The 23,847-nt window shown below is 42.8% G+C and overlaps 3 protein-coding genes and 3 long non-coding RNA genes across 8 annotated transcripts; 3 read left to right on the forward strand and 3 right to left on the reverse strand.

Annotated features, from left to right (window-relative positions):
- Positions 1 to 265: 265 nt before the first annotated feature.
- On the reverse strand, positions 266 to 8,987 carry LOC120645154 (sister-chromatid cohesion protein 3-like). Of its 2 annotated transcripts, XR_005664157.1 has the most exons (23): positions 8,833 to 8,987; positions 8,576 to 8,729; positions 7,736 to 7,848; positions 7,532 to 7,624; positions 7,200 to 7,363; positions 6,883 to 7,119; positions 6,574 to 6,718; positions 6,292 to 6,470; positions 5,630 to 5,775; positions 5,406 to 5,533; positions 5,141 to 5,314; positions 4,006 to 4,167; positions 3,725 to 3,925; positions 3,516 to 3,653; positions 3,220 to 3,420; positions 2,975 to 3,119; positions 2,726 to 2,832; positions 2,441 to 2,581; positions 1,381 to 1,646; positions 1,178 to 1,302; positions 805 to 1,095; positions 617 to 684; positions 266 to 522 (listed from the first exon to the last, which is right to left on the reverse strand). XR_005664157.1 is itself a non-coding variant. In XM_039921920.1 (22 exons), the coding sequence occupies exons 1-22, from the start codon at positions 8,851 to 8,853 to the stop codon at positions 671 to 673; spliced, it is 3,345 nt and encodes a 1,114-aa protein (XP_039777854.1). In that variant the 5' UTR covers positions 8,854 to 8,946; the 3' UTR covers positions 266 to 670. The 2 variants fall into 2 exon arrangements, 1 of the variants encoding a protein (XP_039777854.1); XM_039921920.1 differs by having other exon boundaries at positions 266 to 684; positions 8,833 to 8,946.
- Positions 8,988 to 9,317: 330 nt separating this feature from the next.
- Positions 9,318 to 10,212, forward strand: LOC120645156. The gene is made up of 2 exons (XR_005664158.1): positions 9,318 to 9,595; positions 9,781 to 10,212. It is a non-coding gene; the product is annotated as an uncharacterized LOC120645156 (long non-coding RNA).
- Positions 10,110 to 14,707, reverse strand: LOC120645155 (sodium/hydrogen exchanger 2-like). The gene is made up of 13 exons (XM_039921921.1): positions 14,136 to 14,707; positions 13,926 to 14,044; positions 13,277 to 13,374; positions 13,142 to 13,201; positions 12,818 to 13,059; positions 12,700 to 12,746; positions 12,546 to 12,612; positions 12,341 to 12,441; positions 12,108 to 12,215; positions 11,890 to 12,028; positions 11,743 to 11,805; positions 10,883 to 10,966; positions 10,110 to 10,706 (listed from the first exon to the last, which is right to left on the reverse strand). Exons 1-13 carry the CDS (start codon positions 14,304 to 14,306, stop codon positions 10,362 to 10,364), a joined length of 1,644 nt encoding a protein of 547 aa, XP_039777855.1. The 5' UTR covers positions 14,307 to 14,707; the 3' UTR covers positions 10,110 to 10,361.
- A 281-nt stretch (positions 14,708 to 14,988) lies between these two features.
- Positions 14,989 to 16,542, forward strand: LOC120645159. Its single transcript, XR_005664160.1, has 3 exons — positions 14,989 to 15,137; positions 16,031 to 16,083; positions 16,165 to 16,542. It is a non-coding gene; the product is annotated as an uncharacterized LOC120645159 (long non-coding RNA).
- Positions 16,543 to 16,937: 395 nt separating this feature from the next.
- Positions 16,938 to 22,362, reverse strand: LOC120645157 (kinesin-like protein KIN-14O). 2 transcript variants are annotated; one of them, XM_039921922.1, is made up of 12 exons: positions 20,408 to 22,362; positions 20,249 to 20,308; positions 19,814 to 20,037; positions 19,630 to 19,713; positions 19,389 to 19,550; positions 19,214 to 19,320; positions 18,918 to 19,105; positions 18,662 to 18,826; positions 18,355 to 18,561; positions 18,188 to 18,225; positions 17,959 to 18,086; positions 16,938 to 17,796 (listed from the first exon to the last, which is right to left on the reverse strand). In XM_039921922.1, the coding sequence occupies exons 3-12, from the start codon at positions 19,932 to 19,934 to the stop codon at positions 17,170 to 17,172; spliced, it is 1,827 nt and encodes a 608-aa protein (XP_039777856.1). In that variant the 5' UTR covers positions 19,935 to 20,037; positions 20,249 to 20,308; positions 20,408 to 22,362; the 3' UTR covers positions 16,938 to 17,169. The 2 variants fall into 2 exon arrangements, with proteins under 2 accessions (XP_039777856.1, XP_039777857.1); XM_039921923.1 differs by lacking the exons at positions 19,389 to 19,550; positions 20,249 to 20,308; positions 20,408 to 22,362 and having other exon boundaries at positions 19,814 to 19,969.
- LOC120645158 lies at positions 18,256 to 20,220 on the forward strand. The gene is made up of 3 exons (XR_005664159.1): positions 18,256 to 18,546; positions 18,649 to 19,149; positions 19,224 to 20,220. It is a non-coding gene; the product is annotated as an uncharacterized LOC120645158 (long non-coding RNA).
- Positions 22,363 to 23,847: the final 1,485 nt, after the last annotated feature.

Below are 23,847 nucleotides of genomic sequence, written 5' to 3' on the forward strand. Positions count from 1 at the left end.
CAGCTCAAGTGACCTTAAGAGTATAGTAGCTTCAGAAAGAGACAAAATCATGATTCTTGATCATCATATTCCCACAGCAATGTGGTAATCAGGGCCACATTCCAAGAATCCAAGCGGCAGTGGACACTGGTCACCCACGAGTTCACACAAAAGAACGACATGCTCTCTATGGGAAGCACCTGATCTGGCACTCTACGAAAAGGGGCAATTCCTTCAATACCGTTGGAAATTGAACCCATCACTTCGGTGCCATCCAAATTTAGGCTAGTCCTAACCCTCCAACTCAATTGGTTTTTATAGCATTATAAATGTGTTGTCATGTAAACAAAAGATTGAAGTGGCATGAGAGTTAACGAGAAGAGAAGGAAAAATATGAAGAAACCGTGTCTCATACAAGAAACTATATCTACACAAAAACCAAGACAAAAGAAGAGAGGATTGGATAGGGAAAAGAGAGAGAAGAGATATGATTGGATGGTAGTTTCTATGAGTAGTGCTTATATGACATGGCAAATATAAAAACTACTAGTAGTGTCTTGGGTAGGGATTGCCCACGTGATCTACAACACCTAGATGTCCATAAATCAAGCAGTTAACTGCAGATGAAGACTGCAGCTCGCACGGTCTGATGTCCTAATCAAAGTTCTTGAAGCTGCTACGCTACTTCATCTCAGCTATTGCTTCCTGAAATGGCATGCTCAGGTTATCAAGGAGGAAGACTGAAAGAAAACATCCTACATTCATCCTCCAACGACTTCATCAGGATATCCTAAATAGAGTAAGAGACAAAATCATGAAATTTACCTGACGGCCCAGCAGCTCCTTTGCGGCTGCTTGTTCCTTGTTGAGACACCTTCAGTGACCGTAGCTTAGCAGCAGAAGACCTGATCGTGTTGATCAGGGGCTGATTTGCATCGTCGTCGCTGTCTTCGTCTTCGCCATGGCCGTGATGGTCAGAGGCACTGATAGAATCTTCGTCGCTAGAGTTGTTCCCATCATCTTTAAAGAGTTTCTTCCCACGTACATCTGATACGTTTGGTACATCTCTAACCTTTCTCGGTCGGCCCCGTCGCTTCACAGGCTTTTCCTCCTCCTCTGGATTCAGAGTAAGATATCAACCACAATATATAGGAGAAGAGACAAGCACAGTCAAAAAAAAAGAGGGAGTTCAACACACCCTGCAAAACCTCATTCTTCGCATGTTTTTCACGTAGGTGCTCCACAAATGTAAAATATGGGCGCCAAACACTTTGATCTTCATTCATATTTGCATCTCGAGTCCTCTTCTCTACATCTGCCAGGCTACATGCAAAAAGATAACTCAAAATTAAAGTTTTGAAGCAAGCGAAGCACAGGAAAGCATGCAGCCCAATAACATACATGTCTGGTATATCTGCCGATGCAAGTTTAGAAACAAATGGCAGAAGTGCGGCCTCGAGGAATGACAACTGATTTGGAAGGTCTGCAAAGGCAAAAGAAACACCATCTTGGATAATCTTCAAGATCTCAGACTTGTTTTTAGTGCGAGCTGCACCAACGTAGGACCGTGCCAGCCGAATAGCAAGATCTTGACATTCCGAATAAGACTTGCTAATCAGGGTTTGATTTTCTCCATCATTAACTTGGGTCATGTACCGTTCATATAACTATATGGATGAAAAACATAGAATGATTTACTCAAACAAACTCAAACGTGAAAGCAAGATAAACTGGTGCACTTATAAAAGCAATATTCTTAAATTTTAGTCAGCAGATATCCAAAAACTGGAAACAACAGTGGTAAAACAAGCTAAAGGAGCCATAAGTACTCCCTCCACTAAAATATAACATGGTATCAATTTTCATTTCAGAAGCACTTTTATACAGTTCTAGACAAAACCTTTTGTGAAAATTTGTGGAGTTAGCCTATGGCCTACAAATATTCTTTCCTACTTCTGTTTTCCAGTTTTATAGATTACTAATGTACATCATTGGCCTTGACAATGCAGGATGAACTGAATTCTCCAAAACAGTTAGTATTTAATATTTCTTCGGGATACACTACTAATAATAAATAAAAAATATAAGAGTAAATATCGTTGTTCATGCTGAGTACACACTACTAATAATTAATATTACCCTCATCTTATTGTTAGATAACTGATGTAATCATGCTTGTATTGGTCATGTGCCAGGCTATTAACAGGCCAGACTGTGGGGTGTGGGCCCGGGCCAGGCTTATTAGCCGGCCGGCCCCTGATTGTGGTTGTAGAGATATGGTAGGGTTGGAGTCCTGAGGAGATCTTATTTCGGGTTTCCTTTTGCCCCAAGATCTCCTCACCCCTATATATGTAACCTCTTGTATCTCTCAAAATCAATCTATTATTCCCACAAATCCAATCTCTTTCACTTATGAACATATTACATATACTCTATATGCACTAGGAGATCAAATATTTACCCTTCTCAATGCCTCATAAAACAGAGCTCCCATATCGAAGTCTGCATTTTTCTTTAGAGAGGTAATTAGATGCTTGATTATCTCGGTTGTACTTGCTCCATGGGATGCATAGTGAGAAACAATCTCTGGACCAAGGTAGTCCTGCAAACAGAAAGGAACAATGGAATTTTACTTGTCTGTCAAGAAGAATCCAAAGCAACCAAGTTTTTTAAAGGTTAACATGGCAACATTGTAGCATGAAGTATATGGTGAGAACCTATCACCGGAAGAGAGCGCAGTACAAACCTTTGGTATTGTATCAGCAAGCACTAGCTTTGCGGCTGCAATCATGACAGCATCCCTGTTTGTGTCTTCAATATATTCTTCATTTGCATCTTCATCTTCTGTTTCATCTGAGGACACATACTTGATCAATTTTCACTTTTCAGCCATCAACAACGGAAAAGATACATACTCTGCTAATATCATGAGAAAGCTGGTATTTGATACACTTATTAATTACATCCAAAGCAGGAGTGTGACTAGCAACAAGACCTGATATATTGAGCTGTTGTTCACAGAGTTTCCAGAACTTCTGAACCATATCTACTTGTGGGAGATAACCCAAACTCTCTAGTCTTGTCGAAGAATATTTGGACTTTTTAAACAAGCACCACATTTCTACAGTAATGATGCAGACCTAAAAGCAAAGCAAACAAATAAGGCAATTAGCCCAACGTAACCGTGAAGGCATACCAACATGATCTTGATAGATTGAGTTCAGAATTCAGAAGTCTTACTCTGCAAGAGAGAACAGTGGTGCTCCTCCCCTCTTTTTGATAAGTAGGCAGGACCACCAAATAATAATAGAGTTGATCGAAAAGTGAGCTTTGCTTAGATAAAAGTTCATCAATAGATGTTTCAGATGGGTTTTCACCATCGATCACATGAAGGCACCATGCTACCTGAAGGTACATATTGAGGAGAAGAAAGCTCTTCACCTAAAAATCATGAAAACAAGCTCAATATGCTAGCAACAGCTAATTGTACTGAAAAGATAAAGAGTGCTAAAACTCAAAAATGAAAGGGTTCGCACCTCATTGTCCATATCTCTTAGATGGCTGAGGATTCTGTACATATCCTCAAATAAACTATCATTTTTAACAGGTTTTGACAGCTGAAGTTCATAAAGCCGCTTCAAATTAACCAAGAGAGAGTATTCATCATCACCAGCCTGTAATGCCAATCATATCATATTGTGTTCATGACTTTGGCACAGACAAAAATGACACGAATAAGACATACCTCTACTTCCTTGATTGCAGTTTTGACTTTCAAAACCAACTCATCCTCGAGATTCTTAAGTTTATTTTCAGCATAGTCTTTAAGATCAGCCTGGCACTCGGTGCAACAGAAAGTAATTGCCTTGATGCAAGATCTCAGTGCATCCTTCTCACCATGTTTGAAGAAGGCATCAGTGATGAGATCTATGGCTGCCTTGAAATGCTGAGGGAAGATATTAGAAAAAACTGTCATAACAAATTCAACGGCAATTGTAAGCAGAAGATATAACTTTAGCTACTGACCGTCTCTTGTCTCTTGAATGAATACATCTCAAGTTTCAAAAGGACCATCATATCAACTAGGGGTGATATCTTAGCTTTGTCAGACATGTATTTTCTTAAAAGATGTGGATACCTCGTCAAAAAGGCACTTGTTATTTCACGCTTGCTATTTTCCAATGTTTCCTGTAATACTTTTATGCCTCAGTAATAACAGTAGCAACTTTTTAATAGAATTGAAAGTGTAGATTGTTCCAAAGAAAAGCATTTATGACATGAGCAACATTTAATCAAGACTTGATCAGGAAGAATCTGAAAATAGCACAGATATAAGCTGAAGCAGTCAAGGGGATAAGGGACAAAAGAAAGAAATTTAACACAGATTTGTAGGACATAGATGCTTTTAGGAACTAAAATGGTTTTTCCCAATATAGAAGTTTGAATTCAACAAACTAGCTAATGTGTCTTCTGTTTACAAGTTAGCTGATCCAAGGATGTCTACCTATTCAGAATAGTTTGGGTTCCTTCCGGTAAGTAGTAGACAGCTGGCATTAGCAGTTAACAACAGTAACTATAAACCCACCAAGACATAACTGGATCAGACTGTTCATGTTAGTTACTATGGGTTGGGATTTGTTAGTAGAACCGTACACCCAATAAACCAGGGTTGCAGATTGAACTGAAATCGTAGGGCGCTGTTTGCTTGTAACTAGCACATGTGCCAGCTCATTTGCACCACAGAAGCAGCACAATCCAATCCTAAACCTAGCTCATCCTGACAGTCCAGTTCACAACCAAAGTGGCTAACCTAGAACTCCCTTAATAATAATAGGAAGAGCTAATTAACACTAAAAACATCCTGAAGTCCAGAAAAATTAGCTCACAATTGCATTTTAACAGAAAAACACAATAAAGGTTACAAAAAATAATCATCACTACTTAATAATCAAAAGGAATATTTTATTATGCAACCAAATTTAGGATATTGTTAGCATTCAATAAACTTCAACTAGTTTATTTGTAGAATGGTTGAAGACCTAATATATCCCAAGCTGGAATTAAACAAAAATCAACTGTCCAATTACAAAAATAACTAGGCAGTGCGAGAAATGTTAAAGAATGGAACTAAATTATGATACGGCAGAAATGAACTAAACACCTTTTGGCCTTTATTATAGTACAACTTTCTGTTATCCATTGCTGGAATTATTCTTTCCCCAACAGCCTTCTTTGCAGAGGCATGCAGCATTCGAACTAGGTTTGTTCCATCCATATCAGTAAGCTCAATTCCTGGATTTTCATCGAGGAGCACAGAGATCATACACCTCCAGTCCTATAAATCATCATAAGTTCTATCAGTAACGGCTCACTCACAACAATATATGATCTTTCAAGAATAATCTAATCGAATTTGAGGAGCATACTCTCATGGCCTTCATGTCATCCCAAATATCATCAATGACGTATGAACTAAGGACCGGGTCTTCTGAAAATTCTCTAAGGATTTGCAGCATTCGGCCAATATGAACCTCAGAGGGTTCATTTTCCCCATCTGGAAAACATATAATTAATAACTAAACTGACCAAGGAGTTTGATAGGTATTGGCAATTTGGCACATGAAAGTAGAATGCTTGCACAGGAAGGTACCTCTAGCTCCAGGCTGAGATGTCTTGATGTTTTGCGCTATTAGGTGATCATAAACTAGTTCACCTATCGCACGCCTGATCATTGGAGGCTCATCAATAAGCAAATCATATAGCGGGCCCAAATCATCATCGCTCAACAGCTGATGCCTGAAAACAAAAGGAACAATATATTTCAGTTGTTTTGAGAACCAAAAGGCTGTATTCTCCTATTGCCTTGTGTGAGATGGTTACTGGACTTGTTTAGCAAATAGGATAACTGACTCTTAGTCATATTAGGCCAGACAAATCTTATGCAACATGCCAAGCATGTATGTACCGAGAATTTCCTGAGGAGTGATCACTTCACTCACTCTCCAACTCCAACCCAAAGGTCTGAATTCTAAAGCCTAAAAATTGTTTACACTTCATTTTCTACAACAAAATTAGTGCTGACTAGAACTAAATTGTACCCTTTTTCATAAGCATCATGTTATTGCCATTTGAGCATGCAAATTAAGCATGTTAGAAAGCCATATTAACAAAGGCTACAGATTCCAAAACATGACACTTTTGCTAGGTGGAGTGTTGAAATCTAGCACATGAATGTGAAGGCAAAATAGTTAAGCATGCCTTGCAGGGAACTGGATAATAATGGTAAAAAAAGCATATCTTGCCTAAACACACCTCAGTAATTGCTTGATGAGTCCTATAGCTGACACAGCTACTGAAACATCAATATCATCAGCAAGCTGGATCATCCTGCTGTAAAACCTCTCAGTGAAGAGACCAAGGGAAGGTATGTTGTCATCCACTTCATACAGACTTTGCAAGGCAAGAATGGAAGTCCTTCTAACTCCAGCATTCTACAACAATGGAATGAACAAAATAAAGATTGAAGTCTTCATTGTCAGACTCAGTAGAAGTTCTAATGAGGTAAAAAAATGAATGAACTAAAATATTTCTTGCCTTGTCATTCAGTGTCCACCCAAGATACTTCAGATATATATCTTGCAAAAAAAGTGATGGATATGAGACAACCCAAATACCAAGGGATTTGATACATGACATCCGGATCTCAGGATCAACATCACGATAACGGTGCATGAATAACCTACAAGTGGTAAAGAAAATTTCAGTAGCCAACTAAGCTAGCATGAATGCATATACATGACATCAAATACGAGTTTATTTGGGTGCGTGTGAAATCACAAATGTAGTAAAAATCAATATGTACAATAAAGTACAAGTGCATGTATGATTTGTAAAAGGTCTCACCCACTGAATATCTTCCGCATCAAATCCTCCAAGTATGTAATGTTTTCATGAGTAAGAGCTAATCTGTTGTTGAGAGATTCAACAAGTGGTCCATCACTCTGCTTCTTCTTCTCTGCATTCAATTGCCTCTGAGTAGTCTCGCGTTGTCCACTAAGAATCTTAGCAACAGATATGAATGATGTTACAAGCTGGAGTCCGACCAATGAAGCTACTTGACGATATACTCTTGGAGGAGTACTGAGGTGTACCAAATCAGCATGTTACATTCATACATACAACAGAATGAAAAACAAACGTGGATAGTGAGCCTAAATTACCATGATAAAGCGATCACATAATCCTTGATCTTTTGGAATAAGGTATCATCAAACAGTGGGCCATTCTGACATTCAAGGACTAAGCTATCCCAAAAGATAACCAGGTTCTCCTTGAAGTGTTTAAGGTCCTTCTGTTTTGTGCTATAATTATCTTCCACCAGACCCTATTTTGAGTTAAGGTCTCACAAATTGCTCAAGAGAAACATATGCTAGTTTGACTTCGGGGCAACATATACAATAATGATGCACTGACTATGAACATTGGGCAACCTATAAGATTATACAGATGATGATTCTCTGTTCACTCTTCTGAACAGGTCAAAAAAGGATACTTTTCGAGCTAGGTCAACAAGGGACAATACAATGTCATCCACATCTGACTCATGAAGGTAGTCTGGATAAATCTCATGCTTGGCACCACAAGCCTGCAATAACGGGATTCACAGGTCTCAAGTTTGCAGCATACATGGACATAAGATGGCTCTTTCCTTAGTGAATGCAGCAGGAAGAAAAACTATACCAAGTGCTAGTATTACCTCAAATAGCATGGCTAATATTTGAAATATCACCGAATTTTTGTTTGATTCATAATCCTCAACCAACTTTTTGACAGCATGGCTGATCAGCCTGCCATTGTGTTTGATAATATCTGCAGGTTGCGAGATTGTAAGAATTAAGAAAGTTTTGCACAGAGAAACGATGATATATTTACTTCAAGAGAATTTAGTTCAGGCATGTCCTGATACTATCCCTTAAATGCTTAAATAGTGACTATCTAACAGTGCTGTTAAAGCTATCTTCCTACAAGCAATCAGATGTTTGAATGAGCAGAGGATGAATTAGGGCAAGAACCATATCGGATGGGGTCGCTTATGTCTTCACAGATCTCAACTCCTTGTCTCTAACACATCTAAGGCTACCATTTTTATTGTCTACCATGTGCCATTATTCTTTCACACTCAAAACAAATGTCACTAATTTCTAGTTTCACTACTGAACATGAGTGCCAGAACAAGAAAGAGTGTGCAAATTGTACGCCTTCACACCAAGGAACCTAGCATCGCATAGCAAATGGACCCCAAGGACCTACAAAATTTCACAAAACTAACTAGGCATCACATAGTCACATTGTTCACCAAAGTACACTAATCCAGCACCAGGCAAAGGAGAGGAACCACCAATTCACCACTGAAAGTCAATGAGCCTCCCGTGCAGCGCAAGAAGCCACTGTGTTGGCACAAACCATAAACTCAAACAGTAGTACAACAGCAGGGCGCCTAGTTTTTTTCTGAACCCAGCAGCTAAGCTAAACCCAATCAGAACCTTGGGGACCCGTGAAATTCAGGGCAATCACAGAGAGAGAGACGGCAGCAGACCGATGAGTGGCTGGTCCTCCAGAGACGCCGCGGCGGCGGCCGAGGCGGCGCGCTTCCGCTTGGTGTGGGGCGGCGCGAGCCCGGCCGCGTCGTCGTCCTCCTCCATGAAGTCCGCATAGTCCACCTCCCGCGGCTTCGGCGGGCGCCCGCGCTTCTGCAGCACGACCACACCAAAACAAAAGGAAATTCAGCAGGCGCTCGCCGGAATCCGAGCAAACAAGGGTTCCAGAGAGGAAGCCAGCGGGACGGAGGCTTACCGGGCGGCGCATCTCCTCCATCGGGGGTCCGGATCTACTAGCGCCGGAGGAGCAAACCCTAGGCAGGAGATTTTGGGGCCCGTTTGCGAGGGAAATGGAAACGGAAACAGGCAGGGGTCCACCCGGTACGGAAGGGAAGGGGTCGGAGCGAGGGAAGACGGAGAAGGCGTAAACACGTCAAACCCGTCTTCCAAGTGCGGATACGGAAACTTGGAAGGAAGTGAATTTTTTTATTAAACTTCTCGTGACAGGTTTATGGGAAATAACTCGATGAATTTCTAAACATAACTATGTTCTCTTGAAATGGATATGCGAAAGATTCAGCACGATTTAGAGTATCTTCAAAAGCTCTTGTATAATTTTATTTAAATTTAAAGTTTTATAAGCTTTGTAAAAAAATAGAAGACTTCTTATAGCATGGATAAACCAAAAGAATTTTTAAATCTGCATTTTCCAAATGTTATTTTGACAGTGAACCCCACATATCATATGTATTTTCTTATCTTCTTCCCCACCTCCTCGATCCATCCAGCAGCCATGGCCTCCCCGCAGGACCACCGCTCCGCCGCCGGCCGTCGCAGCGCCCGGCGCTGCTCGCGCTGGCCGTCCTCTCCGTCCTTCGCAGGCGACGCCAGCGCAAGGTCCAAGGGGGCGACGCCGGCAAGCCCTGCCTTCATCTCCAGTTGTTTCGCTGCGGCCCCATTGACTTTCTGCAGCCTCCGTGCAGTTTACCCGTGGCGACCTCGGCTCCGTTGTTTCCCAAGTACAAATCCAAATTTCTGCTCCTCTGTTGGTGCTACGGATCTGTATGTAGACATGGATTCAGGTTCTAGCTGCATGTCCTAGGGTGTAGCCTTTGAATCGTGATGGAATATGATGTTTCTGAATCTTGATCCCCAAATATCCTGTCTCTGAATCGTATGATGTGGATTGGTCGTAAATATTCAGGTGTTGTGTGTAGTGTCAATCAAGGCGCTCGCGCTGGCCGTCGCAGCGCCCGGCGCCGCTCGCAGCATCACCACTGCCGTGGACCCGAGGAGCGCGAGGCGGAGGCGGCGGGCGAGGTCGCCGGCGGGGAAGCGCGAGGCGGGGGCGAGGCGGAGCCGGCGGGCTAGGTGTTGGCGGGAGGTGTGGTGGGGCCACGGGATGGGATACAAGAGCAGATGGACTTGCATTTTTGCCTCGCGGTGCCCTTTGGATACAAGACGAGATAGAAGACGCGATACAAGAGCTGTTAGATGAGTTTTTTTTTGTCTTTATTTTCTTATTTAGCCAACTTACTCAAGATACAAGAGCTCTTGGAGATGTTCTTATTTGCAAAATTGGAGGCTCTATTTTTTTTAATCTAATATACGTAATATATAAATACAAATTAAATAAGAACGTGTACTGATATGTACAGCCAGGCAACTAGCCTACATCAGCGTGTACGTAAATCTACCACCTCAAATTTACACCAAAAATACTAAACCAAGCTAATTTACAAAAGTTTTGCTGAATTTCGCCGTCTTGCCGTGCTGGTGCTGGTTTCAGTTCTCGTTTCCAGCAAGTAGCGGCACGCTGCTCTCAGTTGGCGAGCCAGGGACGAAGGGGACGAAGCCGCGGCCGCCAAACACAGGCCGCATGAAGCCGTCGTCAAACTTGCGCCAGTAATGGTGGACGGACCGTGATGGGCTCGCGAGGAGCAGGCGGAGGCTTGTTGGGCGGCGGAGGCTTATGCCGTTCTCAAGATCTGGATGACCAGGGCTGTTTGCAGCCAGATGCTCGAGGAAGGACTTTGGGCTGGATGGTTCGGAAAGAGCGCTTGGTTCCCTGGAGAGGTGCCTTGGAGGAATCAAGAGCCTGATAAGTGGCTTGGTCAGTAGCCCAAAGACCTGCATGATCAGAAAAAAATTGCTCAGAACCAGGTTAGGAATAAAATTTCGGAATGTTCATGTTCTTGTGCTTGTAGTAACCTGTGGGCATGTTATATCAGCTTGAAACAGTCTAGCATGTTATACTATGTGTTTGTAGTAACCTGTGGGCATTGGAGATTGAGAAAAAAACTTACAATGGTGCTGAAAAGAACAACGGTTATTGTGCTGGTGATCATGATTGCATTGCTAGGTTGCTGAGTATGGCCTGATCTTGTGAACTGCAAATTAGAAAACCACTGGTTGGATCAAAGCATGAATTGGCAGACAAATAAACCATTAACGTCCCAGGCTTTTTAATCAGGAATATAAACAAGAAAAGCAAAGAAAACCAATCTTTCAGACAGAAACTTAATTTACAAACAAGACCCCTAGACACCTGCATGTGACTTGTAAGAAACGCGCACATGACCTGGGAATGAATTGGAGCTCGACATATATGAAAGAGTTAATGGATAAATAAAGATTTCAATTTTTTTTGAAAGAATTATCTTTCAGTAGAACAATGACAGCTATAAAGTGTAGTAACCACATGTAAATTCTATGGACATAGACATGCTTGTATAGCATGTTTTGGCTCATAAATGGTTGTGCAAAAATAACTACTGTGCTGATGTTAATCAATGATAAATAGCAACTATATTCAAGTTCTCAAGTTCTAACTTCTATTTTCATACTCAGATAGAAGTTTCAGTGTGAAAATATACTAGCCTATGATGTCCACGGCAGTTTTCCAAAAGAAGACTAGTTCAACGGTCCCAGTCCTAGTTTTTTTCTAAAAGAAGATATGGCTTGCATTAATGCAACGTTTGATTGTTTGTTTGTTGGTACAGAGTCCTAGTTAAGCCAACCAATTACAGTGCCACAGCATAATAATGATCTAACAAATGGTATGCATTAGTTGTCATACCAAATCAAAACTGGTAAAACTTCATGACTATATCAAAGCAGACATGAATTTCCATGTCAATCAAATAGATCAAACACAAAATTTTACCTTATTGTAAGCCAACGCAATGGACACGGCACCTCTCATGAGACCCGCCCACCAAACAATTACCTGAACGACCAATATCATGTAAAGATTAAGGAACATAAGAGGAGGACAAAAGAAGTCTACAATGTTGCTCAGTTAAAGACTCACTTGTTGCTTAAAAGATATCTTTCCTTCTTGAGTTTTTTTGGTCAAATTTGATAGAAGGGATAGTGGGAAAACAAAAGCAGCTCTTGCAACCAACACCAAGGCTAAAATGGTGGAGCTCAAAGCAACAGACTTTACTGGGCTGCACATGACAGAAAATGTGACAAGTTTGAAATAATATTCTACCTGAGCAATGGAGAGAGAAAGAGACGAGAGCATACCTGTAAGTTTGACCGACAATCTTCCACTTCTCTATATCCAATGCATCCATGCCAACATAGAGAAATAGAAAAGTCTCAGCGATAAATGATAACGTCGCAAAGGCATGCCTGTTGTCCATCCAAATGTACATTAGTAAAAGCATAAAGCATAGTGAACAATACAAGTCCAAAACATCCAAGTCAATCAAACTCAAACACAAATGTCCACATAGGGAAACAATGATGCTACTTACTTGGTTGTGACCCTGGAACTTTCTGTTACATTATGCCAGGTATAGTGTGACATTACGATACCACAGAAGAACACTGTGAGGATTCCACTCAAATCAAGCAACTGCCACACAAAGCAACCGATTAATAACAATTAAGGCTGAATTTAGCTGTTTTCTTCAAAAAAAATGTAATATCTACAGTGGGTTAATAGTACAGGTTGCTCACTTCAGCTAACATATATGACAAGTAAGCCATTAGCATCATAATGGAAACTTCACGATCTGTCGAATGCCTGGGGTACATGTCAAATCAGAGGAATAAGTTGTGGTACTCCCATCAATTTTAAGTAAGCAAAACATTTGTTGTGTCAAGTATCAACCTGCCAAAGTACAGCTTCTTGATGATATAAGCACTGAGAAGTCCAGCCTGCAGTCATAACATACTTAGTGTAAAGAAAGTTTCAGCAAAGATAAAGGCAGGAGCAGGAAACAACTTACGGCTACTCCAAGAATGGTGCTGGTGCTGAACAAATAAAGGAAGTTGCCAATAAATTGTAGTAGTTTGGCGGTACTGATATCGCCAAGATCGAAGTTCTGGATTGCATTGAACAGCACAACTGATGTCGCATCATTGACAACACCTTCACCAAACACTAAACTGTACAAGAAGGGTGTCTCATCCTGGCTTAACACCTGCAACGTGCATACAGAGTCTGTTGCCGAGAATATTGCCCCAAGTGCTGAAATTTCAGATATACCAGTCAGAAAAGCAAGAACAATATAAGGCAACAGAAGTGCCCATACTTTGGATAAAAAACTGACCAAGATAGTCTCCAAGCTCGAGTGCACCAATATCAAGCCTTGATATTAGTCCTAGAGCACCTGTGAACAAACAAGCGAGTGAGGCAGATAGAAACTGACATACATTGTAGAAATGAAATGTGGTAGCAAACCTACCAAGAGATATTACAGTGAAAGAGATCAAGGTCCCAACTGCACCAAATAGTGTAATAGTAATGAAATTACGGAAGAACTGCTTCTTCTTTACTTGGAACCTGGTTAAGGAAAAGAAAAAAGAAAGAAGAATTGTGAACCTAGGTTCTTACTTTTTAGTCCCAGGTATACAGTAAATTTTACAGAATACAACACCAGGCTCAACGTCAAATATTCAGTAAAACAATTGCTGATTTGTTGAATTTGTTCAATAGAACCATAGTTGCTTAGCTATTGAAATGTTTAAATGAGGGGATCATTTTTGGATTTTTAGTTCAAGCAAAGATCCAAACTAAAAAAAAACTCTACCCAAACAGGTCCTAAAATTATAGAGAACCAAATGGATGTAATCATTATCTGCGTGTTAATAGGATGGAAAGGGGGGAGGGGGGCAACAATTCCAAGCAGGCATGGCAACAACAACGCTCTTCAACAACAATTTAACTGCAACAGTTTTTGTAACCACCAATATGTCGTGCAACTCAACTTCCCGTTGCCAGGCTCTTCTTTCTTTCTTTTATTTTGTTGCAAGAAAAAAAATATTGAACTATTCCAACAATAAACAATAGCACCACAAAACTAGTACTTAGCATCAATTGCACAGAAAACATGCCCTGCATTAAATATGATCGGGGGCAGCAGGTATATGAAGAAGAGATCCTCGCTGAACACCAGCACGCGCGAGTGCTTCCCGCTCGACGCAAAGAGGATGACCGCTCCCGTCCCGAGCCCCTGCAATCCACGAACAGGGCACACAACACACAATCAACCTGAATTCCCCACAAAAACCGCACGGAGGCAGGGGTCGAGCTCGACTACTCACGATGAAGAGCGCGGTGATGGACTCGTTCACCCAGCGGTTCTCCTCGAGGAGGTGCCCCACGATGATGCAGACGCACATGAGCGCCACGAACAGCCCCACCGCCGCGATGGAGGCGTAGTCCGCCGGCGGGTCGCCCAGCGCCACCCCCGCCGCGGCCACGAGCCCCACCATCCCGCCTCCCTCCCCGCAGGCCGCAGCCCCACCAATCACCCCCAACCCTAGCAATCGCCTACCACCACCGCCCGACACAGCCCCCCTAGCCGCACCCGATTCCGCCCTCGCTTGCCTTCGCCTCCAAGCGACGCCGCCGCCGCAACCCGCTAGGCCGGGGGGACAAAAAAAAAAGGCCCGACCCACCACGAGTCCTGTACTACGAGGAATAGCGACGGACCCGCTAGGCCGCCGGAATTGACGACAGGCGGCGCCGCGGAGGAAATCTGGGGGTGCGGCCACGGAGATTCGGGCTGGGGTAGCGGGAACCGGAGGGAATCTCGGCGGGGCGGGGGCCGGGCGGGTGGTGGGTGGCGCGCCACGGCGAGGCCGGAGGAGGCGGAGCGGAGGTTTGATTCGAACGGGATTTCGATTTTTTTTCTCTGTTCGGAGTTTTTTGAAAAGTGGTATGGTTAAAATCCGGAAGCGGCGGGGTGGCCCACGTGCCAGTGGGACGGGGTGGTAGTGGCCGCCGCCGCGGGGGGAGGGGAACACGTGGTGGTCCCAGGCCCGCGCGTGCCGTGGCCGGTTGGACCCACCGGGCAGCCGGCAGCGGGTCGGTTCAGTGGGACCCATGGGCCAGGTTTCGCCAGGTAGGCAAGCGCGGGCCCACGCGCCAGTGGCTGGTGGGGGCGGCGTTCGCGGGGGGCCCAGCTGGCTGTGGGGGGCGCGTGCGCTGCGCCCTCGTATGATCCGAAGCCCCGGCGGGCAAATTACCCCGCGCCACCTCGCCGGCGGCGATCGCCGGAGCCGGAGGAGGCGGGGGCCTGGAGGATCTTACGCGGATTGCAGGTGAGGCGCTCCAGATTCTGCCGAACTCTTGGGTTTTCCACTTTTCCCATTCTTTCCTTGATGCTCGCCGCGGCGCTCCACCTCGAGGCAGAGATGGATGGGCGCGTGCACGGCCATGGCCAGTTGGCCACCCCTGGTGCCCGATCCCGAGACATCGCGTCGCGATCTTGTGTTTCTTTTTCGTGGCTGTGCTCTGCTCGCACCCCTGGCTCCGCGCTCAGCTCCGTTCGCCTTGACGTGAGGGTTGCTCTGGATTTGGGAGAGGGCACGGGGTACAGCGAAATAGAGGTCAGGTCTGCCATGAGGATCAAGGCACTGCCTAGGATTTTCTTGCATTTGCATCCTATTCCAAATTCCATCGGAAGAGCCATATTCCAATTGCAAGCCAGTTGGCCACTGGCTCTGTGCCTCTGTGGCTCGCGCTCTGGTGATTTGAGGCGGTGTCCTGCACTGTTTAGTTTCTCTGAATGTTCAGAATGTTGTGGCGGCACCTGAAACTTGGGATTGATGTTTCAGCTTTCACTCCCATGGTTTTTTCAAAGATCAGAGACGTAGGTCACTCATGGTCCCATGGATGACTTGTCAGTGTGGTGACCTGATGCAAAAAGCAAAGGATGTCGGCTACTTGCTTGTTCATGTGTCAAAGAAAAAGATTCCTATGGCTATGGGACTTCCACTACAGTCCATCCCTGTGTTGGAACATTTTCAGTGAGATTCCTCATAGGAACTCGAGTTCGCCCTGGTTTCCCTTTCTTTTCAATTGTCACTGCAGCCTGTTTCATAGAAAAAACAATGCACGATTCAGTATAGTTTTCTTAAAAATAAATAAAGAAAAAAACATTCAAAGTTTAATACAGCACTCGTTCATTGATTTCTTGGTTTCCTGGCTGCAGTTCCACGGATGGAGTTGCAATTTACAGGTGCGAGGAGATCAGAACATACCAAGGTATGCAGGCAGCTTATTTCTTCTACCGGGCCATGGTTAAATATTTAACTGAAGGGTTGGTAACTTTGGCACCGCAAACAGATTGAACAACGGACACTCTGAAGTTGTTTCCGGGTGACAAGTCTGAATCCCAGGACAAGCAGCACGTTCTTTTGTTTTTATGGCGCTGAACATTACTTGTCCTGTTAGTAATAATTTACTGGATCACAGAAGCAAGTAGGGGTCCATCGGCGTCCTTATGCTTTAATTCACATGGGCAAGCTGTAGCTACGTTGAATGCCCTTTTCTTCGGATCATGCACGGTGGTTGACCGTCTATTTGGATGACTCGTTTGTTTATTTGTGACATAGTACCTACATTTTGATCTATTATCATGTTTAAATATTTCTTCCGACCAATAACAATTGTTGAACAATAAGTTGCTGCTTAATAATTTTTTTAGCACCCATGTTTCTACTAGGTTGAGTATGTTTTTGGACATGATAAGCCGGATCATTGTAGGAAAAAAAGTTCAAGCATGTGTATGAACTTATGAAATGATTCTTCCTACAAAGAACTTAAGAAGTGTCTTGTCTAATTTACTGCAATGATGGCAGGTGCTTTCTAGCTCTCAGCACAGTAACTTTTAGAAATTACTATTTTTTAGCGTTAATTTTAAATTTATCTCCTATAATCTTTGGATTGTTGTACAAAATACATTATATATAAATACTTTTCTGTGGATGAAAAACCACAAAAATGATAACGGAACGGAAAATACTTGCTGTGCATCGGAACCAAAATGTTATTGTTATGATACTGTAGGGTGTTTCTTTTTGTTTTCAAAAATTTTGAAACCATCACAACCAAAAGCATAAGCACTAATTACAATTCTATTTCCATTTACCAATATCCCTCACATCCTTTTGCCCTTCTGTGTCAAACCAAAAACAACAGACGAAGGGCCTAAGATAGTTACAACAGTCAAGGACTATGAAGTTAACAAACATACCATCAAACACCCACAAAACCACAAACAACCTTCAGAATCTTTTCACCACTAAAACAAACTAAAATCAGAGCTTTTTAATCGGTATTAATGTATGGCTACGTTAGGCTAGACATCCTTCTCCTGTGCTGATGTAAGGGTGCTCTTTGAACCGGCCGGGAGACGAAGCTTCCCCTCCGCTGCGGTGCTGATGCAGCTGTCGAGTCCATGCTATTACTGCTTATGTTGATCAGATCAGACGACTTCACTGGCAAACACTTCATCTTAGGCACACTGGTTGAGAATGCTACTGACCTAGCCTTGGCTGCATTCTTGCAGCTGGAGTAGCTGAATGACTGGCTCCCACTCAGCTCAGCTTGATATCTATTCACTGACTTTGCCAGCCTCGGATTACTGACAGAATTGCTTCCCGCGCTATGTCTTTGCCGGCTAGACACTGTCGATGACATGAAGTGGGGTACTGAGCCATGGGAAACCCTGATCTTTGCCTTCTCAGTTGGGTGTGGGCTCTCTGTGGCATCAGTGTGACCTATCACTAGAGTGCTTCTTGGTGACCCCTTCTCATCACTGAGAACCTGGCAAATAGATGAATTGAGCTTCTTCTTCTCTTCAAGAGTGATCTCTGCTCTACTTATTTGTTCATTGAGATACTTTTGCTCTTCATCGGCATCACATACTACCTTGTCAAGCTCTGCGATTTGCTTCTGCTTAAGCATTTTCAGATCCTACATCACGGAAAGGCACAATCTTTAAATTAGGAAAAAGTCCAGATTACTCGCCCCAAGTATCATCAAAGTCCAGATAATCCCCTAAACTATTTCTTGGTTCAAATATAATGAAACTCTTGCAAATATGGTAACAATTTTTAGTTCCATTTGTATACTTACTTCTGGAATGTCTCTATTTGACTCAATTGATCTTGCTCGTTTTGCAAAGCTCAGGGAACAGACTGTCTCGCCAACATCATCCTCAGAAGGGCTGATGTGCACCACCATTAGAACTTTTGAACCATCACCTGTTATTTAGAATAAGATTAATTTCAAATTATCATGTTGGCAGGTTATATTGTTTTCGTAAAAAAAAAAGATCCAAACTGATATAACGGATGTTGCGTACCAAGTGAATCACTGAGAATCTGTGTAAGCTTGCTGTTTCTGCAGGAGTAAAAAAAAAGGGCCAGTATGAACATAAGCACTAATTAGTAACTGAAATGTTACTCTTTTTACCCCTAGCACACTATTCGAAATTTATATGCTAAGTTAACTGAATAAGTCAGCTGTTACCTGTAAGGAACATGACTTCTCTTTCTCCTTAGTGCAGCAATAACATCTCCAAGTGCTGATAGGGAGAGGTTTATGGCCTTTCCCTCATCCATTGTCAACCCAGATGCACCAGTCTTCAGCAACCGCTCGCTACCTCCAAGATCGATGAGCCAGAGCTTGCTGACTTCTTCAGTGGCTCCATGCCTTCTTATGGTAATCCTTGCCAAGCTACACGTAGACAGAGCTAAGGCACATAAAATTGGGTACTGTTCAAATTACCATACGGCTGTAAATGAAAGTTTGTGGTTGAAACAGATTGTCAACCCACCAGTGCGACCGGCTCGAGACGTCATTGACATTTGTCCAAGATGTTGATCGGGCACGCCGTCCTCTGCAGTACCACTGGTTGGCTTTCTTCAGGTCCGGTATTGAGACATCGGTCAGCCCCTCAACTTCCACAGCACCGGTTTTAGTTGCCAGAATGCTGAGATTACTGAAGCATAGAAAGAAATTGAACATCGACATTTCCGGATTGAGAATTGGTAATCTTTCTTCATAGTTTAAATGTGAACATATAGTCTTACCATGCTGTGCTACATTCTGATGGCCTGAATAGAGGCTGCCTTGGTGCCAACAAGTCCCTGAGACTTCCCAAGTAGACCTCAAGCATGCTTATGGAGAAAGAGTATGTGGATGAACTGTCTTCTGAAGCATGAGAAAACAGTTCTTGAATAGCTCGAGGAACAATACCGAGCTTACCATCAGTTCCTTCCTGCAATCAGTTATACCTTCTTTTATCAGAACTTCCGGGAAAAGGTGAGTGGAACACAGATGTGCCATAAATTTAGCTCAAATCTATTCAGAACGTGCACCAACCAACCATTGTGTAGGTTTTTCCTGTCCCAGTCTGGCCATAAGCGAGAATGCAGACATTGTGCCCGTCAAGTGCAGATCTGAGGATTGGTTTTACTTCTTGGAAAACATCCTCTGCATGGACCACACTAAAATGAATCATACTGCTGAAAAGAAAAATTGACAAGTGAGTGAAAGATTACCCTGTGTTGACTCCTGATCAAAAACCCTATCAACGCTGAACTCTTTTTTGATCCCCACTGACTTGACTGCAATCTTCTCTTGTTCTACATTAACTGATGATTTGGTCTTCAAATTGTTCATTTGGACAAATGGCCGTACCCGGCAGAAGACTCTAATACTTCCTAATTTTGGCCAAGCTCTGCGCTCAGATCTTTGGAAATTCAAGCACCAAGAACTGCTATCTAGAATTGAAGACTGTACCTTTCAGGTCAATGAGCTTGTCGAGTGCCTCCCGTCTTCTCCGGTCAAGATGTCGCTGCCTTGATCGTAGAACTGAAATCTCCTCTGAAACAACATTGGATTGAGATAACTCCATCAGGTCTCGATGCAAAGTCACCATCACTTTACAGGCAACTCACAGTAAGTAAATTGATGCTGCTCCAACCTTGCAGATCTGATATGTCCTTGTCGTAGCCCACTAAGATTTCCCCATTCGGGAGCTCCAAGCTCAAGCTCTCCAATGGCACCATCACATTCACATGGCCTCCCATGGCTTCGCTCTCCATGCAAAGGAAAACAAGAGCTGTTCTTCAGAGTTCAGACAAGCTGATTGCTGATCAGAGAAGAAGCCTATTGAACATCTTCATCTGCTTTTTCTTCCCAATGGAACTGCAAAAAAGTGCCTGTTATCAGCATAACTGTGTAGATGGAATCTGAAACGGCTCAGAGCAAGAAAAGAATGAACAGGATGACAGCAGAAGGAATCTATTCCTTCACTTTTGCATGATTAGCCTGCACTTCTGCAGGGCTGGAAGACAGCAAATCGGGTGCGTGAAATGGAATCTTTACAGGCAAGAACGTCAACAAACTTCCCCAATACCTTATGATTATTGCATCTTCGCCTTCTCTTGCCTCTCAATCTCCTTTTCCAATGTAACCTCTGCAGGTAAAAAAAAGGAAAAGATTGTAGGAAGCATCAAGAAGAGGATTCCGTCTCAAGTGCAAGAAACATGAACAAGAGAATTTTTTGAATAGGTACCTTGAGAAGAATCTCCTGCTTCCTGAATTTGTTCTTGACTTGTCCCAATGCCAGAGCAAGAACAGCTATGAATGAGGAGAGCTGAAGGTGTGAGATAACAGGGAAGAGTAGAATTGGAGGAGTAAGCCAACAGCCAAGTAGAGAATCTCTGCAATGCAGCTAGATGCTAATGATTGCGGCCCAAGACTTTTGCCCTTGATCTTTCTTGGATCTCGATGCCGAAAGTTGGGCTGTGCGAGTGGCAGCAATTACTGAAGTCCAAAAGCTCAAAGCAAACAGCTGCCTGTGAACAAAGATGAAGAAGAATCCTATCTCTCAAGCCACTGTAGTCCCAGCAATGGAGCAAGCAAAGCTATTCACCCAAAAAAAAGTGACAGGCACCACACTGGGAAGCCTCGAAAGGGATCTTTGCAATATAACACTAGGAAAATCATCAAAGGAAGGAGAAGTGCAGGGATCAGAGAGAGAGAGAGAGAGAGAGAGAGCATGTGTCTGTGGCATTAGAATAGGTAGTATTCTTGTATTAGGAAAACAGTTACGTGGCGTGGAGGTTGCCTGGATTTAGAAGATCCAGAGAAGAGGCGTGGTGGCCTGGTGGGGATCAGATTTAGAAAACGAAGGCGGAGCGCAAAGGGGTGGGGCCGGATCGTTTGTGGTGGATACTGTGTCTCCCAGCATTTGCTGTGTCTGTGTTGTCTGCTGGATTTAAGCTTTGGGCAGGAGGTTTGGCAGAAAAAGGGATACAGTCAGCTGCTGATTTGCTGGTAGCCTGTTGGTAATTTGTTTCATTTTGTACTTGAAAAGCTGACGTCGAAAAGCACTGAACTATTTTTCTACTTGGAACATTGGAAACAGAGTATGTATATTATGGGGTTGAGAATTGAGAGCAGGCATCATGGCTCGGTTTTTGCTTTCATGATGCTGCACATTGTCACTTTATGGCTTTATGCTGCAGTATCTTTGATCTTTCAAGGTATGATTTTTATATTGTACTTTCAGTTCATAATAAATGAATCATTGTCCCTTTTTTTTAGTTGATTGATACACACCATTGACTTTTTGTTCCGGTAGTATTAGCAGGTACCAAAGAATTCCATTTAATTCGTTCAAACTAATGATCATGAACTGAACAAAAGTGCACTGCTCCTCCACATACTGTAGTGCAGTGAAGCGTCACAGAAAATCCAGACAATCTTTCATGATAATTGATAAAGTATCCTACATACTCCAGTGATGAATGATAGGGGTTATATGGTCCATGAATTTGACTCTGAAACTGCAAACCTACAAAGGGATCCGTACTACAGTAGACTTTAGAAGAACTATAATCAATGGGATCAAACTGGATAGATCTTACCTGGCAGTAAAAGAATCTCCCTTGTACTCTTGTAAAACCACATTGCATGTAGCAGATTTCTTTCCCTCAAATGAAGGGAATACAAAAAAGTCACCCCTCATCTTTTGTTAATTGAAAAACGCCACAGTAAAGCTCTTTAACGGTACGGGGGAACATTGGCATCCAATGTTTCAGCTGGAATGCACACATTTTAGAAGAATTTCACATGCATTGTTACAAACCATACAAAGTTGGCTCAAAAAAATTTATATTCCATTTGGGCCTTCCGTGCATATAAATGAGCTGACAAGCACAATATTTCACTGCTAGATCCATCCAAATTGCTCTAGCACCAAAGTTAGCAACGAGACAACATCAGCATCCTATGTCACTTGATAAGCAATGAATGCAGTGCATTATACGGGAACACGGAAACACATTTTGCATGACAAAGGGGATGGCACAGAAGTCAAGAGAAGAGAACCTTGGTCCTCAAACTTCTCCTTTTTCAAGAAAATATCAGATGACTCTGAATGTGAAATGTCTTTATCTCGAAAAGAAAAAAAAAAGAGAAGCAAATCATACTAGAATTCCATGGATAAAGATCACCACACATTCGGCTGCCCCTGCCATCACAACTCTTCTATCATGAACACTTGGATGCTGATAAAAGTAAACGTATGCTTGTATAGAAATTCTATCATCTGGTAGCAAGTCCTGTCATACTGTACTGTAGCAAGAATTTGTTGTTCTATAGCAATTCTCAGCAAGAATTATAGAAAATTTAATTTGAGTAAGATCCAAAAATGTACCTCTCGTATTCATATTGTCGTATTTTTTCCTCAAACTGCAACTTTATTTGTCTTAAGTATTCCTGCATTGCTGCCACGTTCAGATGGTTAACATGTCCTGATCACCTAAACAAAATAACAAGATTAGTCTGCATCTCCTGTGTAAAGTATGGCTGTGGTTTGCAAGTTAGTGGATGCCAACCCTAAGAAACAGGGCGATGTGCCTAATAAGGCCAAGATTTGAACTGATTAAGATATGGACCAAACTGCCTACAACTAACCGCCCCTATCCTGTCAACCCAATGGCATTGGATGCCATACTTGCAGGCATTTCTTTAGGGCCCTTTTGCGGATGTGCATATCTTCATTATATCATTGCGGTTTTAATCTGGGACAAGCAGTGGTTTGCTATCCACAATCAATTTTTTAAGACATGCTAACTACTGAATTTGTCACCTTTCAGAACAATCCAAACAATGGAGACATCATGCGGTTCCTTTCACACATTGATGTGAGCAAAACAGTATTACATGCATCAGATCAGATAGCCCCCTTGTTGATCTCTTGTACTTGAAAAGAGAAACAGTAGTGGTACCAGCACTGTACAAATATACAATATCTGAAGAAGAAGAAAAAAATAAGGAGGCACGAATTGTACCACCAGATCAAGTATTTTTTTCAGGGTTCAGACAGAGTCACAACTCTGCTCACCAGTTACCATCCCAGTGCAAAGTCCATTACTAGCATTTTGCCGCTATTGTCCTGAATTGTCCAGTGCAGTAAATATAAAAACTGAAGAGCACCCGGGCTGCCATAACCACCAGGTGAAAGAGAATGGGGTGGAGGGAGGGCGACACCGACACATCAGGGACAAGCTGACAACAGTTTGTAGAGCTCCCATGTGAGGTCACTGGGCAGTCACAGTATGCATGCATGGCTTGGGTTTGTGCAGGGTTGGTTGGGTTGAGCAGTCTGAACTGAACTGAGAAGTTCATCTCTCTACTCCATGTGTGCAGTGCCAGTTCTCGCCAGCGCTGTGTGTGCATGCATGCAAAGCTTGGTGCAGGCTTGGCTTGGAGTCAAAGCCAGACAAGCCTTGCACAGTGATACGAGGCCACACTTGAAGGTCACACACACGCATTCGGGTAGACCGAACCGATCTTCGGTCATTTGCAAAATTCGGTTATCAAAAAATCAGGACCGATCGGGTACTTAAAATAATGAAGACCGAGGAGTTCAATTTCGATTAATTCGGTTCGGTTTTCGGTCATGACCGAATTAACCGAAGTTGATATAACTTTTTTTTTTTGAGA

Source organism: Panicum virgatum, chromosome 8K (genome assembly GCF_016808335.1).
Source record: "Panicum virgatum strain AP13 chromosome 8K, P.virgatum_v5, whole genome shotgun sequence".
Classification (NCBI taxonomy): Eukaryota; Viridiplantae; Streptophyta; class Magnoliopsida; order Poales; family Poaceae; genus Panicum; species Panicum virgatum.